Source organism: Brachyhypopomus gauderio, chromosome 7 (genome assembly GCF_052324685.1).
Source record: "Brachyhypopomus gauderio isolate BG-103 chromosome 7, BGAUD_0.2, whole genome shotgun sequence".
In the NCBI taxonomy this organism is placed as follows: Eukaryota; Metazoa; Chordata; class Actinopteri; order Gymnotiformes; family Hypopomidae; genus Brachyhypopomus; species Brachyhypopomus gauderio.
In genome coordinates, this window is record NC_135217.1 from 31,208,589 (window position 1) to 31,223,605 (window position 15,017).

At 43.0% G+C, this 15,017-nt stretch overlaps 2 protein-coding genes across 3 annotated transcripts in view; both read left to right on the forward strand.

The window, feature by feature from the left end:
• The window catches only part of phldb3 (pleckstrin homology-like domain, family B, member 3), a 16,485-nt gene extending 12,827 nt beyond the window's left edge, over nucleotides 1-3,658 (forward strand). For both annotated transcript variants that reach the window (XM_077013185.1, XM_077013186.1), the window contains exons 11-15: nucleotides 86-173; nucleotides 1,045-1,194; nucleotides 1,341-1,545; nucleotides 1,897-1,982; nucleotides 2,093-3,658. In XM_077013185.1, the coding sequence (XP_076869300.1) occupies nucleotides 86-173; nucleotides 1,045-1,194; nucleotides 1,341-1,545; nucleotides 1,897-1,982; nucleotides 2,093-2,227 (664 nt within the window). In that variant the 3' untranslated portion in view covers nucleotides 2,228-3,658. The remainder of the gene's footprint in view (nucleotides 1-85; nucleotides 174-1,044; nucleotides 1,195-1,340; nucleotides 1,546-1,896; nucleotides 1,983-2,092) is intronic.
• A 2,326-nt stretch (nucleotides 3,659-5,984) lies between these two features.
• On the forward strand, nucleotides 5,985-14,674 carry LOC143519594 (E3 ubiquitin-protein ligase TRIM39-like). Its single transcript, XM_077013199.1, has 6 exons — nucleotides 5,985-6,476; nucleotides 6,957-7,052; nucleotides 7,622-7,852; nucleotides 8,752-8,774; nucleotides 10,208-10,326; nucleotides 13,537-14,674. Exons 1-6 carry the CDS (start codon nucleotides 6,096-6,098, stop codon nucleotides 14,067-14,069), a joined length of 1,383 nt encoding a protein of 460 aa, XP_076869314.1. The 5' UTR covers nucleotides 5,985-6,095; the 3' UTR covers nucleotides 14,070-14,674.
• Nucleotides 14,675-15,017: the final 343 nt, after the last annotated feature.

Consider the following 15,017-nt stretch of genomic DNA (forward strand, 5'->3'; position numbering starts at 1 on the left):
TTTCCTGCAGTGTTGCTTGCTATCTTAGTTCTGTTTTATCGTGTTTTGATGGCTTTGCTCTATGAGTGTGTACTCTGCATTAAAGCCCCAGTGTGTGTCTGTTGGACCTTGTGGAGATCGAGAGGAAATTACGAGAAGCAAAAGCGGAGAGAGGACGTTTACTGAAGGAACGAGTGAGTCAACACACGCATGCACTCTCTGGCCGCCCCAGTGTTGGTGAAGGAATGCTAACGCTAGTGGCGCTACGCTGCACTAGCACATCAGAACACCACCATCCCAGCTGGAGTCGCACATCAGACACAGAAGCAGCTCAGTGCCTGCAGGACCTTTGATATTTTAGCCATAGTTTATGCACTGGCATCACTCCCAGAGTTTGTCTGAAAAAGAAATTAATGAGGGCCTTTGGTAATATTATTATATTATTATATAGTTAATCACCAAAACAGTTAATTTAAAGTTTCAGTTCCTCACATGAACTGTGATTACTACATCCTAGAGATTAATACTCTTAATTACATCCTTAGAGATTAATACTCTTAATAATAACTCTAATTAATAACTCTTAAGTGATATACTTGAGTGTCTGTAAGGGTCAAATGTGAGGATAGGATCATGAGGATTTGAGAGGGACCAGAACTGAGATGAAGGACCCGAAGAGTTGCACTGTGGGTAAGATGAGTGAAGGGTTTAGGGTTAGGGAGGTTAGAATCAATGGGTTGGATTATGCTGACTTCTCTGAACACTATTTCAGTCCTGATTTTCCACATGTCGACGGTTTTTGGGGATTGCAGAGAAAAGCCTCAGATTAAAGGCAAAGCTCCATTCAATAGTGGAATGAAAACCAGCTCAAACCAGTTAAAAGTCTCGAGTAAGCACACTTCAGCAAGACGGCAAGTTGTATAGTGTGAACAGTGCAGTGATGTGACATCTTCATAGGTTATCACGTACAGTAGGATGAGGCTAATTGGGTGGTTAGTGTTACGTCGTGTGTGTTGGGGGTGTTTGAGTAAATCTGGAGAGATTAACCACTCTGTCTTACTGCAGGAAGAGAGACGACTTGTGGCAGAAGGCAAGACGAGGGAGCTGGAGGCTGTGAACACGCAGACACGTTCACACACACATTCACACACACACACGAGCGCCCACAAACTCTCTGAGGAGCACAAACCCAGTCCAGCCCAGAGCCCCCCTGAGGTACTTTACTGTGTGTGTGAGTGTGTGTGTGTATGTGGGGGGGGTGTATGATCTCAGAGCGGCTTTTTAAAATATTTTTCTGTTAACCTGTATGGCTACAACTTAGTCAAGATTCCTACAGCTGACTGATGTTTCCTTGGCAACAGGGCGTTCCACTGTCCCTTACTGTGAACTTTGACCTGCGAGCTCACGTGGAGTCGCTTGGTCACGGTGTGGCAGGCTGTTTGGGTGTGCAGCTGTCTCCACGGCGATGTGGGGGGTTCCTGACAAAGCGAGGAGGTCGTGTAAAAACGTGGAGGAGGAGGTGGTTCCTCTTTGACCTGGACCACCGCAGACTGGCCTACTACACTGGTGAGACCACGCCCTGACCACACAACACCAGACACAATTATCAGACTGGCCTACTACACTGGTGAGACCACGCCCTGACCACACAACACCAGACACAATTATCAGACTGGTCTACTACACTGGTGAGACCACGCCATGACCACACAACACCAGACACAATTATCAGACTGGCCTACTACACTGGTGAGACTACGCCCTGACCACACAACACCAGATACAATTATCAGACTGGCCTACTACACTGGTGAGAGCCACACCCTGACCACACAACACCAGAAGTGTAAAACCTTGCTGTGGTATAGTAATGAGTCTGATCTCACTCGCTCACTCCGTTGCTCCCTCTGAACTCAGATCACGATGAGAGGAAACTGAAGGGAGTGATCTACTTCCAGGCCGTAGAGGAAGTTTACTACGACCATCTGCGTACCGCCACCACGGTGAGATGTTTCTCTTGCGCTACACTCGTCTGTCCTGGACACCTGCTGCTCTGGTCTTCTCCATCTCTTCCTGCCATAACTGTGTCCCGTGTCCTCTGTCCTCGTATTAGTCCCCACGACCCAGCCTGACGTTTTGTCTGAAGACGTACGAACGCCTCTTCTTCCTCGTTGCCCCGAGCGCCGAGAGCATGCGCATCTGGATGGATGTGATCGTCACGGCAACAGATGAGCATAGCAGATATTGACCTACATGCTCCATGGCAACTTCAGGCCTGGAACCAGGAAGCAGGTGCTGCCGTGCAGGACAGAAACCCAGCAAGACATGTCGGGATGAACCAGCGTGAGAAGAACGACCAGGAAACAAAGATCTGATGGGGTAAAGAGAAACAATGAGTCCCTTTTGGGGGGCTTGCATGTGGATTATCCTACCAAGAGTCGTCATGGTACCCGTCTGCTACTGTAGCATGAACACTGGTGCCAGTCTGTCGGTCCAAACCATCCAGTGATCTGCTACAAAAGATCCACGTGATCTACTGCAGTATGACACCATGGCTTTGTAGAACCTGTGGACCCCTCTGCTGTAGAATGAAGATCACTGTGCGGAACATACAGGCCCTGAGGGGATCTTCTACCCAGCAAGCATGGTACCTGAATAAAAGCCCACTTAACAGCATGACCCGGTGGGACCACTGCTGAATACTGAATACACGAGGCCTTATGAATAAAACCTTTTACACGATTTATCACGTCAGATTTGATGTACACAACAAATGTTTCCGGTTTATGGAACTGTGTGTATCAAAGTCCCAGGCACATTTTCTTTGAATATCCCCTTCAATATGCAAATGAGTCCACATACACTAGCCTCACAGTGTGGTCTCCCTCACGAGACTCCAGTTCCTTGATGGAATATTCAAATGAGTATGAATATCTCAAAATTTGCACTTGCTTGGTAATTAATAAAACTCCAAATGCAATGAGGAAGAAGTAATGAGGAGCTAAATGCTAAATGCATTTGGATAGTGACGGAGTGCCAGCACAGAGAGGTGAAAATATCCACCAGAAGCCCAATATTAACATCAATATCGATGTTCAAAGATCAGTGTTGACTGTCAGCACCACTAGTAGGACGAGGCATCCCTGAACTGTCTGAGAAACCATATTAACTAAAAGAACGACCAGTAGATTAGATAATAACGTCACAAAGCAGAAACGTGAATATAATGATGAGAAGCAAATCTATATTTTATTATTGAAAACCTTTATCATTGTTGCTCATTGAACAGTGCGCAGAACCTCTCTGTGATGGGGACATGTAGGTCAGGCTCTTCCTGCATCCCAAAATGTGTGTGAGAACTGGAATACGCAACCTTCATGTTTTAGGACTACTGACAAATATTTATGACCAACATCTGAACTATCGGCTGCTGCCATGCTGTGGTCACTTTATAAACTTGTTTTATTCTAAAACACTAAAGTGTAAACAACTGGAAATTTAAAAAAATAATTTTTACAGGCTACATTATTTATTACTGAGTTAAATATTGTTATAACAATTAAGTGTAAAAAGCTTTTTTTTTTAGTATTTGTCTGAGTCTTACCCTGTGTCTGGCATTTATTTAAGGGTTGCACAAAGAGGTGTAATCTTTCATGAATTATTAAATATCCTGACTGTTTCAACTGTTTCAAACTAGTAATTTAAAACATTGTAATGCACATTTCACTTCAACTACACACGTTATTGTCTCAGGGGCAAATAGAAGCAAAACTTTAACTTCTACTAACTAGACATTTATAGGGAATGTACTCGCATGCATATTTCATAATCTGCAGTTTATCCATAAATGTTTGCTCAACAAAAGAAAATGCAACATATAACCTCACTTCTAACTAAATTCATTCATACCCAAAATGAGTGGCATGTGCGGTTTAAATGGGCTGTGGGTGAAATGTAACGCCATCTAGTGGTTAGTGGTGAGGTTGCAGAATGGGTCCACACGCCTCTCTTTGAAGGTTTGTAGTAGAACCGACGTCCATCAAATGCCCCACTTCCAAAATGACGCCCTTATGTACGACCACATACAGTAGAAATATCAAGTGGTTAAGTACTGTGGATTATCTACTGAGGATGAGCATTTTCAACTAGTCTGATCGCAGTAATACTGTTTTTAGTTGGATGGTTTGTTTTGTTGGCTGGTTGGCCTGTTTGTTTGGTCAGTTTGGTTGGTTTGGTTGTCCAAAAACAAAATATAGATTCTGGTTAGTTTTTTTGGGTTTGGTTGGTTTGGGTAGTTTTGTTGCTTGGTCTGGTTGTGCAAATACAAAATATAGATTCTAGTTTTGGCACATTAATATAAAATTACAGTCCTGGTAACAATGAGATATTCTTCAGCACCGACATAGGGAAAAGGCTTGTGTTACGACCGTGACCTACTCAAGCTATCAATGAACAAATCGCATTTAGATTGGTATGTTATATTAGCTGTCCAGTTGAAAACAGCAATCTTTGGTGTGGACACAATTATCCATTTTCCAGGTAGGAATGACTCTTGCTTTTCTTTGTGGTAAATACGATGGTCAGTATGATCAGTTTGGTCTTCAGACATCACAAACCAAAGCAGCAGCTGGAGCCACTGACGGTTCTTCAGATCAGGCTGTTCTCAACCTACTTCTTAAAGCCTGATGTTCTTGCTAATCTTTAGTCAAATGTGTAGGCCTATAAAGGAAACATGTCAAAAGGGAGGGTACAGCAATCTTTCTGTTACCAACCCGTTATCAAACTGGCTCATCACTGTCTCAGTAACTTTATTTCATCAACTTAATTTTATAAGTTGCCCATATAGCCTACAACAGTTCAAACTCATGTATATAGTGTTTTTCATGGTGGGTGTTGTCACAAAGTAGGTTTGCAGAAATCCATGTCAAGGTAACAGTAGTACAGAAAACTCATTCAGATCAGAAACCTTGAGATAGACAGCAGATTACACACAAAAAAGTAATATTTAAAAAATGCAATAAGGCCTACAAAATATTGAGTTAATCGGTTAACTTAAAGAAAGACAGTAATTTGCAATATGATTATTTCAATATGATTATTGCAATATGATTATTTTACGGCATTGTGAACTAAGTAAAAACCTAGAAATATTTTTAACAATATTTTTTAACAATATTTTTTTAAACAATAAACCGTGTTTGGTTTGAGGTTTGAATAACTTTGGTTTTGGCTCTCCGTACTTCCTGAGACTTTAGAGTTCATCACAACGGTACAGAGAGAAACCGAAACGACAGGATCCTTCCCTTAGGGTGTGTCTAACCCTAGATACAAATACATTTAGATTGAGCAGATTTAGTGTTCGTAGCATCGGCGATGGCCTCTTTGGAAGAACAGATCAGGCTGTTCTCAACCTACTTCTTAAAGCCTGATGTTCTTGCAAATCTTTAGTCAAATGTGTAGGCCTATAAAGGAAACATGTCAAAAGGGAGGGTACAGCAATCTTTCTGTTACCAACCCGTTATCAAACTGGCTCATCACTGTCTCAGTAACTTTATTTCATCAACTTAATTTTATAAGTTGCCCATATAGCCTACAACAGTTCAAACTCATGTATATAGTGTTTTTCATGGTGGGTGTTGTCACAAAGTAGGTTTGCAGAAATCCATGTCAAGGTAACAGTAGTACAGAAAACTCATTCAGATCAGAAACCTTGAGATAGACAGCAGATTACACACGAAAAAGTAATATTTAAAAAATGCAATAAGGCCTACAAAATATTGAGTTAATCGGTTAACTTAAAGAAAGACAGTAATTTGCAATATGATTATTTCAATATGATTATTGCAATATGATTATTTTACGGCATTGTGAACTAAGTAAAAACCTAGAAATATTTTTAACAATATTTTTTAACAATATTTTTTTAAACAATAAACCGTGTTTGGTTTGAGGTTTGAATAACTTTGGTTTTGGCTCTCCGTACTTCCTGAGACTTTAGAGTTCATCACAACGGTACAGAGAGAAACCGAAACGACAGGATCCTTCCCTTAGGGTGTGTCTAACCCTAGATACAAATACATTTAGATTGAGCAGATTTAGTGTTCGTAGCATCGGCGATGGCCTCTTTGGAAGAAGAGTTATGTTGCTCGATTTGTTGTGGAATATTTAATGATCCCGTTTTACTGTCGTGCAGCCACAGTTTCTGTAAGCGGTGTCTGAGCGAGGTGTGGGGGAACCGAGCAAAAGACTGTCCGCTCTGCCGACGGAGGTCATCCAGAGATTTACCTCCCTTAAATCTGGCCTTAAAACACGTATGCGAGTTTCTTAAGAAAGAAAAAAGTAGGCAGAACGAGAGAGCTGTTTGTGAGCTCCATAACGAAAGCTTGAAACTCTTCTGTAAGTGTGACGAGGAGCCGGTGTGTGTTTATTGTGTTGGATCCACAAAACATAAAGGACATGAATTCTGCAAATTGACAGAAGTGATTCACGAGAAAAGGGTGAGTTAATATTACACAGTGGTGGACAGTAACGAAGCAGGCGTGTTCATTAAAAAAGAAACTAGAACGATCCATGCAGCTCATCTTAACGCTACAGCAATCACAGCTCATCAGGTTGGTCAGTGGTTGTCAACCCAATCCCAGCGTGAGCCAGTCCAGATTTTGCACCAGTACAACTCCCAGCACATCTGTACAAGAAATACAGTATTTTACGGCCTTGGGAAAGTGGATTTGCAGCTGGGGTAGCGCAAAAGAAAAGAGTACTGGAGTGTACTGGTGGGAGGTGTATACTGGTGGGTCATTGAGACTAAGGTTAATGGCTCCTCTCTCTCTATAATGCACTCTCACCATCTTACACATGATGACTATTCAATAGCCTTTTTGGTCTTCTGACTGAATCAGCTGGATTATGGATTATCCAGCTAGTTTATGGATTACTCATCTGCTCATTTGTTCATGCATTTGTTTTTCTTTTCTCAGGATGATCTGGCTGCAACCTTAAATCCATTAAAGGAAAAGTTGGAAGGTTTGGAAAAAATAAAAAAAGGTTATAGTTCTACTGCAGCATACATTAAGGTGATATTGTTCTCCCAAACAAGTTATTTTTCTGTTTTTATACAGTGTTATTTATATTTACCAGTTTCTCTGGTACTTTGGGTAATTGCTATAATCAGAGACCTAGCACACCCCAAGTGATTCATGAAGGCATCTAATACATTACAATACATTTACACTGCACTAACATGGGGGGTGCCAACAGCGGGGAAAATCCCCTAGATGTTAAATAGCTTGCCGTTCATTCACCACTGGGTTTTTAAGGAGGGAAGAACCCACGTGCTAGATGTCTGAGATGCAAACAAACAAACAAACCTCCGCCGATGTGACATGGGTAAAAATGTTCTGGCAACATTACTGTAAAACCAGAAGGAAAAAAATAAATAAAGGACGCCATGGGAAAAGCCAAACCTTAAAAATAAATATAAGATGGAAAAAACGCAGAGGGTGATATTTATGTAAGTGAAGGTTACATTTTGGGGAAAGTTGGATAATACTGAAGGTCCAAACCGTGCTATATCATGATTAAGCTAGTTTCTGTAAATAGAGATGTTTTTGAAGATAGAATGTTTTGTCATGATCTCCTGCAGAAACAAGCGAGTCAAACGGAGGCACAAATAAGGCAAGAGTTTGAACAGCTGCACAAGTTCCTGCGTCAGGAAGAAGAAATGCGTATAGCCAAACTCAGAGAGGAGGAGAGAGAGAAGAACCGAATGCTTGAGGAAACTGTTCAGAACATCAGCAGAAAACTGGACTCCCTCTCAGAGACTATAACGAACATTGAGAAGAAAATTACGACAGAGGACATTTCTTTACTTCAGGTGAGTGAAACTCAGAACATCCATGTTTATAATTATGTGGTTCCTTAATCTTTATATTAGATGGCATGAAAATGATAAAACTTACAAAAAGAAGGATGTAGACCAAAGTATTAGTTGAAGAGCATAGCTGATTCCTTTCTCTAATGCAAGTAAAGGTATGAGACCCTCGGCAGAATGACAAGAACACAAATAACCCAAATTTTGATACATTTTTCAGGGGTGATTATGTAATTGCCGTATACCCTCTTTTACATACCAGTATTTGAAATATCCACCATTATGCACATTGAAATTTGATACCATTACATCTCAATGTTCAACCTACACCACCAAACACCTCCAAGATAAAATGAGATAAGACAAGACTAGATAAAACAAGATAAGATTAGATAAGACGAGACAAGACGAGATGAGATGAGAAGACTAGATAAGACAAGATGAGATGAGATACGACAAGATAAGATGAGACAAGACAAGATGAGGTGAGACAAGACTAGATAAGATGAGATGAGATAAGAAAAGATAAGACAAGATAAGATTAGATAAGTTAAGGTTGTTGTTCAGTTCCACTCTGACCTGGTGGAGATTGTGAACAAAGGGCCACAGAAGCTCAGACAGGGCCTTCAGTTTTTAGTTTTTTAACAAAGATGGTCTTACATAGCAAAACCAATAGTAATGAGATTATATTTTTATGTAATGATCTACTGTATGCTACTGCAATGATCTAAAACAATTCACTTTTGCACTTTACACAGTGGCCTTAAAGTTGCCTGCATGCAGTTCACTGAAGCTTCATTATGTACCTGGAGACCCACACGAGGCTCCGTTATACCTTTTACATCAATGTACTTATACATTCAACCATGTTTTTCCTTGTTTCTTACATGTATTATGTTCAGAGCTTCAACAAGATAAAGACCATGTAAGTCACAATTGTTAAAGTTCAGCCGAAATAATTTTTTTGATTTGTCAATTGTGATTTTTCACCACAATTGAAATTTGTCCTCCGCTTTTATCCCATCTGTGCAGTTAGAACACACACTAGTGATTACCAGGGGGCTGTGGTGCACACGTGCCCAGAGCAGTGGGCAGCCCTAGCCCGGCGCCCAGGGAGCAGTTGGGGTTAGGTGCCTTGCTCAAGGGCACCTCAGTCATGGCCTCAGGCCTGGGAATAGAACCCAAGACCTTCCGGTCACAAGACTAGTTCCCTACCACAGGACCATGACTGCCCTACACAGGGCATGAACACAGGGAAGCAATCGGGCACAGGGCAGCGTAGACTATGCACGTACTCGTTACAACAACAACGGGGAATTATGCAGACACAAAGGCAACATGCCGATAACAACCAGAACCAAGCAGGGCGATGCCTCAAAGGACCATCTTAAGTACAAGACCACAGGAGTAGTAGTAGAACATATCAGAGCTCACACAAAATTGGCTAAGCACAGAAACTAAAAAGACATTGTATTACTAAATATTAGTATTGACATGAACACGAACCAGACCAAAGAGACTAAGAAGACGAGGTAATTAGCATACACAGATATATACAAAACTACCAGAACACGGGAATACAACGAAGTTCACAATCGAACACCAACAAAAACAAGAGAGAAATGTGGGGTATAAGTGGTCAGACTAACGAGGGATGAAACAAGACACAGGTGACCGTGATGGCTGGGAACGAGAAGGTAGAACAGGGCATGAAAATTAAAGTAAACAAAATGCACATGGAGGGGGAAAAACACAGAAGAGGAACCGGGGGGGGGGGGGGCGTGATTGGCGGCAGCGAGGGGCAACGTTACAATGAGGGAAACCATGGAGCGATCCCACTGGACACTGAGGCTATTTCTTTGACATATACGTCTGAAGGGAGGACTCCCTTAGATGGTCAAAAGACCCACTTCACATCAGAGTTTTTAAAGGGCTCTGCATGCAGGATATATGCGATGCTATGAATCCCCCATTACTTGTTTGATCCAGCATGTACTGAAGGAATGATTGCAAGTATCACCAATGTAGTTTAGCCTAACTTTTATTTATAAAATGTTTTTAGAAAATGTCAGCATATCCAGTACAATCTGCATAGGGTTAAGAGGTGTAAGTTGTTTGTCTCAGTTTTCAAACAATTGATTGTTTACACTGGGTGTTACTCCTAATTGGTTTGGATTAATATAACTAGTCAAACTAGCCCATAGTACAGCAGGTTCGCAAACCTTCACCTTGAACAACTAATCAAACTGGAGTAAAACATCTGATATCACTAGTTTTTAATGTATTAAATGTCCTTCTCTGATATCCCCAGATTTTTGCTATGTTCCTCTCAACGGTGATGTGCTTTTTCTTCTTTAGAGTACTGGACACCATACAAGACACAGAGCCTCTTCCTGTGCCTCTAATAGATGTTGCCAAGCACCTGCATTTGCTGAAATATCGTGTCTGGGAAAAAATGCTGGATATTATCCAGTATGGTAAGTACATTTGGTCATGTGAGACTGTAGGATGCTGTTTTACGTCTTTTAGAGCATACAAATAGAAACATCTTTTATTGGGATATACCAGGCTAAATATAGTATAATTTCTGTTTTCCATATCTATAGTGACTTGTCCTCTGTCACAGACAAGCACTTATCATAAATAAACACATAAAAATCTCACATATTTTGTGTGACGTTCGGGCTACGCCAAGGACAAGACACAGAATCCTCGATTTTGTAGACAGACGTCACTTTTTAATGCACACAGGTATTGCGCAATAGCGCACGAGAAACACACACGAGTCACACAACGTGCAGACTTTAGACAACGACGAGCACAGGACACTGCGCGAGCGCACATTAAATAGACAGACCACATTAGCCCCATGTGATTACGAGACGATTCACAGGTGAGACACATTATTCACACAACAAAGCTATCACCACGGAGTTCCGAAAACGCAGAGAGAGCACGTGGACAACGTTTACACACGCCCAAAAGGGAGGGGCCGGGGTCCTCAACGTGACAGACGCCCCCTCCAAGGGCACTACCCGTCCCGGGGTGCCAACAGGACCGAGTGCCCCGAACCCACGACGATGGGCGGATCCGACGCGCTCAGTCCTGCGTCTGGGAGGTGACTGCCCTCGGGGAAGCGTCCGCCACGGACCGCCTAGAACACCCTCCCTGGGAACATAGGGGAAAAGACGTTAGACACGTTACACGGGATGTTCACAAACACGCACACAGGCACATTGACACATAGAGGAACGAATGGGAAAAATGGGTTAGGAATACACACGGGAAGACTCACAAACACTGGGACACACAAACACGTAACAGGCGCCAGACTACGCGCCAAGAGGAGAGCTAGGAGTGGAGGAAGACCGGGGGCTGCCGGGGCTGTGGCAGACGTGCCAGGTGCAGCGCGGTCTGCGTAGGCGCCTGGAGCAGCGCGGTCGGCATAGGCGCCTGGAGCAGCGCGGTCGGCATAGGCGCCTGGAGCAGCGCGGTCGGCGTACTCCCCATACGGGCCACTTGGGGAGACCCCTTCGGTCTCCATGCTCTCCTCGTCCTCACTCCGGGTTCTCTCCATGAACTGCTCCGGGCTGCCACCCCGGGAGCACTCCATCTTCACCTCTCCAGAGCGTTCGGAGGATGGACTCGCCTCTGGTCTCCAGCTCCCCTTCACGGTCCCCGCAGAACACTCCGAGGGGGGCGGACTACCGTCCTCCCCTGAGTACAGTTCGCTGTCCGTGCACTCAGAAACGCCTGAGTGCACGGACAGAGGACGATCTTCCTCTTCCTCCTCACCGTAGTCAGAGGGGTATGAGGAGCGCTCCGACGGCGGGTAGTCCTCGTCGTCGTCCTCCTCCCCCTCCTCAACGATGGAAGCGGGACCTACAGGCGGAGGGAGGTAGTCCTCTTCCTCGGACTCCTCTTCCTCTCCCCCGTAGTCAACAGTGGACACGTCGTCCAGCGACGGGGGGTAGGCCTCCTCCCCTTCCCCACCGTAGTCAACGGTGGAGGCTTCGCCTATCGACGGAGGATATGCCTCCTCCTCCTCGTCCTGCTCCTCCTCCTCCTCGGAGTCCTCCTCCCCAAATTTGTTCTCCGGGGTGGACTCGACAGCTCCGTAAACACCGGAGTCCACCCTCGGCGGTGAGCGAGCGCGAGATGGAGGGGAGTGTAGCTCCCCCCAAATTCTCATTGCGCCCTGTCGGAAAATCTCCGCCAGCTCGGGGTTACTCTCCTCTACCCTCCGGGCTGAGGCCAGCTGGAGGGCGCACACACGAGTCACACAACGTGCAGACTTTAGACAACGACGAGCACAGGACACTGCGCGAGCACACATTAAATAGACAGACCACATTAGCCCCATGTGATTACGAGACGATTCACAGGTGAGACACATTATTCACACAACAAAGCTATCACCACGGAGTTCCGAAAACGCAGACAGAGCACGTGGACAACGTTTACACACACCCAAAAGGGAGGGGCCGGGGTCCTCAACGTGACATTTTGTATATATCTTGTGATTTTCCAAAAGCATTTGTAAACTACACAAAATTAGACACAAACCCACACTCACAGTCTTGTGCGGTTAATATTGTTTAAAATAAATACCTAGCCCTATGCCAAAACTGTGCAGGCATACTGTAAGGAATTTATCCAAAATGTCAGTTTTGATTAGATCTGATTAGTGTGATGACATTAGTACATGCATTTCTGTGATTTAGTATAAACATTTTTATACTAAATCACAACTCTTGTATGTGATTTTTGTCAAATCTGGAGTAGGTAGCAAATTGGTACAGTTTAGGTGATGGAGATGCATGTTTACTACTTAAACATAACCTTCCTCACATTTTGATAAAACTCACAGTTCTTAACCAAACTGCAGCAGGAAGTGGAGTAGATGGCTCTACTGTTGGGAAGGACTTGACCTGGGACCTGGTTACCATGGTTACAGCGCATCTAGGTTCACGTCTGTGTTTATAGCACAATCCATCCCACAACTGCATAAAGTCCTTGTTCTGTGTGCAGAATCCTACACGTCATAATGCACTTGGGCCAGTCAAAATAAACCATTAATCTAGAAGAGCAGTTGGTGCTTTTGGATCAGACTAGGTGTGAGCTTTCTTGATTATCCCATCATTTCCATCACAGCCAGAAGAGATTCACAGCAAGCATTTCAGTGAGTGTTGTTGCTTGTTGTGCATGTGGATAAGACAGGGCACAGCCCTAATCAGGGCATTGTGTTCCTATTGTGTTAATAAGACACCAAGCGCGGTGCAGTCTAAAGATGAGTTCTCAAGAACGTGAGCAGTTCAGAGACCCAGCTGGCACTGTGGAGGGCAGCGTGGAGACCAACTCACGCCCTGCTGCACGGCGTAAAGGACATGACTGTAGATTAGTCACAAGCAGCTGCTACACACATACAAAGTGTAATCTGCCGTACTGGCACAGTGCTGTCAAATTTAACATTATCTGTAAATTTCTTGTTTCACCCAATAGTCATAATTACCCATTATTGGTGTGATATCCTGAGATTCTGGGATTATTACATTCTGTAGTATTTGTTAATTCTAAATTCATTTAGCTTTTATTGATTTATTGATAATTGAGTTGTGATAGAACTAATAACGTCTTCAGAAGAGACACCAAAATTTGACCTTGTACTGGTATTGATAATGTTGCAGTTCCAGTATGGTTGGATCCTCTCTCAGCTCATCCTCAGCTCTCCGTGTGTGAGGAGCTGACCAGCGTCAACTACAGCATCAGGGGTAAATCCATCCCTGCAAATCCAGAGCGCTTTGACCTCTACTTGTTTGTGCTGGGGGCAGGAGGCTTCGACAGCGGCAGCCACTGCTGGGAAGTAGAGGTGGGCTACAAGGGCAACTGTCGCATTGGTGTCGCTCGGGGATCCGTCAGGAGGAAGGGCCACTTTTCCGTGTGTCCGAAGGAGGGCCTGTACACGATTGTCATTCGAAAAAGGGAGATTCGTGCAGGCACAACACCAGAGACTCATTTGAATTTTGGGAAGCAGCCTCAGAGAATAAAAGTAAATCTCGACTATGAGAAAGGTGAGATCACGTTCAGTGACCCTAGTGATGGGGTGGTGATCTACACCTTCAAGGACACATTCACAGAGAAGCTGTACCCCATGTTTGGGTTATCAAAAGATTCTGCACCCCTGCGTATATGTCCACAGGTAATTAAGGTGGCACATTAGTGGGTCAAGTCGACCCAGTTTTTAATGAATTCCATAAATCATGTCAGATGACATATTCCTTGAAATGCATTCCCTGCTATTATATATATTAAAAATATAAAATTAAAAAGTGATTGGTGTTTATAATGTGTAAGTGTTCCAGTCTTCACATATATTCAATGTAAAAAAAAACAGCCATATCTCTAAAATATAATCAGTGTAATTGTTAAAAAGGTTCGGTAAACCCCAAATATGATTGTGCACCAGTGTAACTGAAACCAAGCATAAACATAAACCATAAGCATAAACCAAGCATATCTATTTATATTGTTATTACTTCCTGCAAGCTACAATGCATGTGAACTGATATGGCTTTGAAAGTAATAAAAAATTACATTTATTTCCATCTGTGTTTAGCTATATGTCTGCATATTGTACAGTTGTTACATCATTTCTGATCATTCTACACAAATCATTCACACAAACAAGCTTTAACCCTGGTAGGATCCAGGCTTATTCGTCACCCTTGGGGTCTGGCTGGGTGTGGTGGACCCATTGCAATTTTTGTTAAAATAATCAGCAGATTTAGCCCAATTGCAAGTAAAATAAACAATACATATGTTAAATTAGTTTACTCTCTTATTTATTTATTAGTTACTTTTTTATTAAAATGTAACACAATAAGGGTTAACATTCATTAATTCAACAGTGTGTACAGTGAGGCTGGGGTTGCCCTCACAGCCGGCCCTGACCAATGTGGTGCCCTAGGCGAGATTTTGGTTGGTGCCCCCTGCATCATCAATCATTGTGTTGATTGTGTCACTATTAAAGAAACAAATAAAAACCAAATAACTTAAATATTACCATATAACAACCAATAAATATAAAGGTGTTGCACAAAAATATTTTTAAACTATTTTACATAACGTAGTTCAGAGAACAACTTTTAAATATTAATAATAAATAACT

Bases quoted from the DNA above. Each gene is read 5' to 3' on its own strand.
- LOC143519594 (XM_077013199.1), top strand. From the start codon at position 6,096: ATGGCCTCTTTGGAAGAAGAGTTATGTTGCTCGATTTGTTGTGGAATA. The intron at 7,053-7,621 runs GTGATATTGTTC...GATCTCCTGCAG, and splicing joins CTACTGCAGCATACATTAAG to AAACAAGCGAGTCAAACGGA. The intron at 8,775-10,207 runs GTAAGTCACAAT...TTTCTTCTTTAG, and splicing joins TTCAACAAGATAAAGACCAT to AGTACTGGACACCATACAAG.